The sequence below is a fragment of the Adiantum capillus-veneris genome, chromosome 5 (assembly GCF_014529385.1).
Source record: "Adiantum capillus-veneris isolate H3 chromosome 5, ASM1452938v2, whole genome shotgun sequence".
In the NCBI taxonomy this organism is placed as follows: domain Eukaryota; kingdom Viridiplantae; phylum Streptophyta; class Polypodiopsida; order Polypodiales; family Pteridaceae; genus Adiantum; species Adiantum capillus-veneris.
Genome location: NC_140935.1, coordinates 3,102,539 through 3,105,398, shown reverse-complemented (window position 1 = coordinate 3,105,398; position 2,860 = coordinate 3,102,539). Strand labels below are relative to the sequence as shown.

Here is a 2,860-nt window from a genome sequence, read left to right as displayed (position 1 = left end):
AGAATGCGGCCGAGAAATGAAATGATAATCTTCGTAGTATCATTGTAATCATATTGTCTCTTGCTTCCCCCCATATGATCACTCCATTTCTTGGCATGGTCAAGATGATTAGAATTGGCCCTGTTTATATCCCTCACATACTGAATGAATTATTAAACCAAAGTGTAAGCAAAGCACTCTTGATTTCTTCACGGTCAATCAAACAATTCAGAAATAACATAGTGAGGGCAAACAGGAAGAGAACAAATGAGCTAAACGAGATCTTTAATAGTAGAGACCTTGCAGGGTCTCTGGGCGACATGAAAACTCTGTACGGTCAGGTTTTTAAGCACTACTGACCAAAACTACCACTACTTAAGCTCGAATAAACCAAACCACCAAGACAACATTTTGAGCACCCAACTTGCATGAGAGGCGCTAACCATCTGTGAGTTCACAAAACATAAACATTTGCATCAGTAAAAAACCACCTTCTCATAAAAGCCAGCTTGCCTTGTTGAAACGAGTTGTTTCAAAAAGCAATAATCTGAACTTTCATAAAGTACTTGGCTCCCAGTCATATAAAAAGACATGGCAACATCCTCTTGAATAAGGTTATGATACAAATAAGCAGAGTCATGTCCTCCTCACATTATGGCAAGAATGTTAAAGAATGTTTGGCTCCCAGCCACACGAAAAGACAACATACCTTCACTGGTTTGTGAAGTACATGTTGCATTCCTGGGCTCGTATAATGAGAGATTTCTCCAAATGTTGCACAAAACATCCGATTTGCTATTCAGGAAGAGTTTGCTCGCATTGATATGATTATGTTAACTGTCCTTTGAACGCTCCACAGTCACTGGCGTTGGAAACGCACCAGATGTGTATCTCTTAATACGCCATGCTATCAAGACACTAGATGTAACACCCATCGCTGGTAAGAGGTACGACAAAACTCCGCCCCCCTCGCCCTTTGCATGGGTGTGAGTCGCTGCCCTCGTCAAACTTCCAATGGATGTGTTCTGCAGAATCATAGGAATACACCCAAGGATGGTGGGCAACAGGAAATCCACAAACCTCACATTTGTAGCAGCAATGCTGTAGTTGATCAAATACGAAGGCACCGGAGAAAACCGAGCAAGAAGAACGAATTTCCAACCATCTCGAGCTACTCCATTGCTGATAACATTGAAAACTTTGTTGGATTCGACCCAGTGACGGGCAGATGAAGAGCTCCTGAATATATTTCTGCAAGAAACCCAAGAGATTATCTGTATTAATGGCGATAATGCAAGGAAACATGACCTTGGAGAAGAGAAGCAGACAGCAAAAAAGCAGTGCCAAGCAATGGTTGGTAGAGAGAGAGAGAGAGAGAGAGAGAGAGAGAGAGAGAGACCTTCCGATCCAGAATGAGAGGGAAGCACTGAGGATCTTGGCGGAGAAAACGCAAAGAACGCCTGTGAAGAATCCGAAGAGGTAAGCAGCACCAGCCTCGAAGAGCAGGGCGTAGGGGAGGCAGAGGGAGATGAGAAGGGCGTGAATGGCGACATAGAGGGGAAGGCTCCAAGGGCCCAGCCGCTGCGACAGAGAGCGCAAATCGTCCAGCAATGCCTGCTTATCTCCGCTGTAAACAGAGGAGAAGATGAAGTAGGCCACTGCCGCCACGGCTACCAGCGCTGCTACGCCTAGCTGCCCAAATATCTGCTTCCTCATCATCATCGCCGCCCTGTCTCGCGCTCGAGATCCAAATTCTATTGCGTCCGTTAATTGACCCCCTCCGATTAATTTGGTTGGGAGTGTCGTCGTGAACAATGCACCTACTTTGGTTTGCCAAAGGAAGGTATATTTGGGATTTTGTAATTTAATATGTTAACCTTACCTTAAGAAAGGATTGTGTGGAGGGGACCAATTTTTTGTTAATATTATTAGTCTCTTGTATGACCGGTCTAGCATCAAGTTTAAGTGGTATTCTATACTCTATACTAGCAAACTTCAGGGTCAACCCCTTTCAAATTTGTGTGCTCTCAGGCAAAGACATCTCTATATTTTTGTGCTTGAATTCCAATTGGATATTCATTCCAAATCTAAACTACTCGGAACCTGACAATGAATATTCAGATGGAGTACAAACAGAAAATGAAGTTGAATCTTTGGCCAAAAGAAAAGGAGGTGGGATGCTAAACACGTTATTACAAGATGATCAGGAAGTAGAATAATGGAACTTGGGCTCAAAGTCATATCCAAAAATGATAAGGATTAATAAACACCTAAGACCCAAGTTTAAATGAAAAGGCAAGATATTTTTTTCATAACTATCAAGATGTCTTTGCTTGGTGTGCACGTATGTCGCACGTGTCAATGCAAGGAACTTGTCGATACACTGTGTGCGAGCCACAAATGGCTCCAAGCGCACAACAAGCATAAACTAGTAAGCTCAAAGAAGGCGATGGTGTGTCACTCACCGCTCTACGCTTGCTTCGTGAAGGATTCCTCGCCGCGAAGAAGAAGGAGCCGCCGCTTTGCCGCGCTCAACCGCTTCGCCGCCGCCGAGCCGTCGTCGCAATGCTCGATCGCACTCTCTCTCCCTCTCTCTCACGCATACACACACACAAGGAGATGAAGAAGAAGAAGATGAAGATGGAGCAAGAGCACTCTTCTATTGCACAAATGAGAGAATGAGTGAATTTTAGGTTTAGTTGACTTTTATATGAGCTCGCCCCATTCGCACTTGGGCGCCCATGCTTAGCCAACTAATCCCTTGAATGTTCCAATTAGAGTGCGCCTCTCATCGGCGATCACTCTTACCCTTTTCCTATTGGACCGACAATCCCGGTACCTGACTCTACCAAATAAATAATACAATGTCCGCCGTAGGTTA

General features: G+C 44.3%; 1 protein-coding gene across 1 annotated transcript; it reads right to left on the bottom strand.

Moving 5' to 3' along the window:
* Positions 1 to 426: 426 nt before the first annotated feature.
* LOC147456788 (SNARE associated Golgi protein family) lies at positions 427 to 1,782 on the bottom strand. Its single transcript, XM_086513451.1, has 2 exons — positions 1,379 to 1,782; positions 427 to 1,230 (listed from the first exon to the last, which is right to left on the bottom strand). Exons 1-2 carry the CDS (start codon positions 1,699 to 1,701, stop codon positions 813 to 815), a joined length of 741 nt encoding a protein of 246 aa, XP_086369577.1. The 5' UTR covers positions 1,702 to 1,782; the 3' UTR covers positions 427 to 812.
* Positions 1,783 to 2,860: the final 1,078 nt, after the last annotated feature.

Bases quoted from the DNA above. Each gene is read 5' to 3' on its own strand.
- LOC147456788 (XM_086513451.1), bottom strand. From the start codon at position 1,701: ATGATGATGAGGAAGCAGATATTTGGGCAGCTAGGCGTAGCAGCGCTG. The intron at 1,231-1,378 runs GTCTCTCTCTCT...GGTTTCTTGCAG, and splicing joins CTCTCATTCTGGATCGGAAG to AAATATATTCAGGAGCTCTT.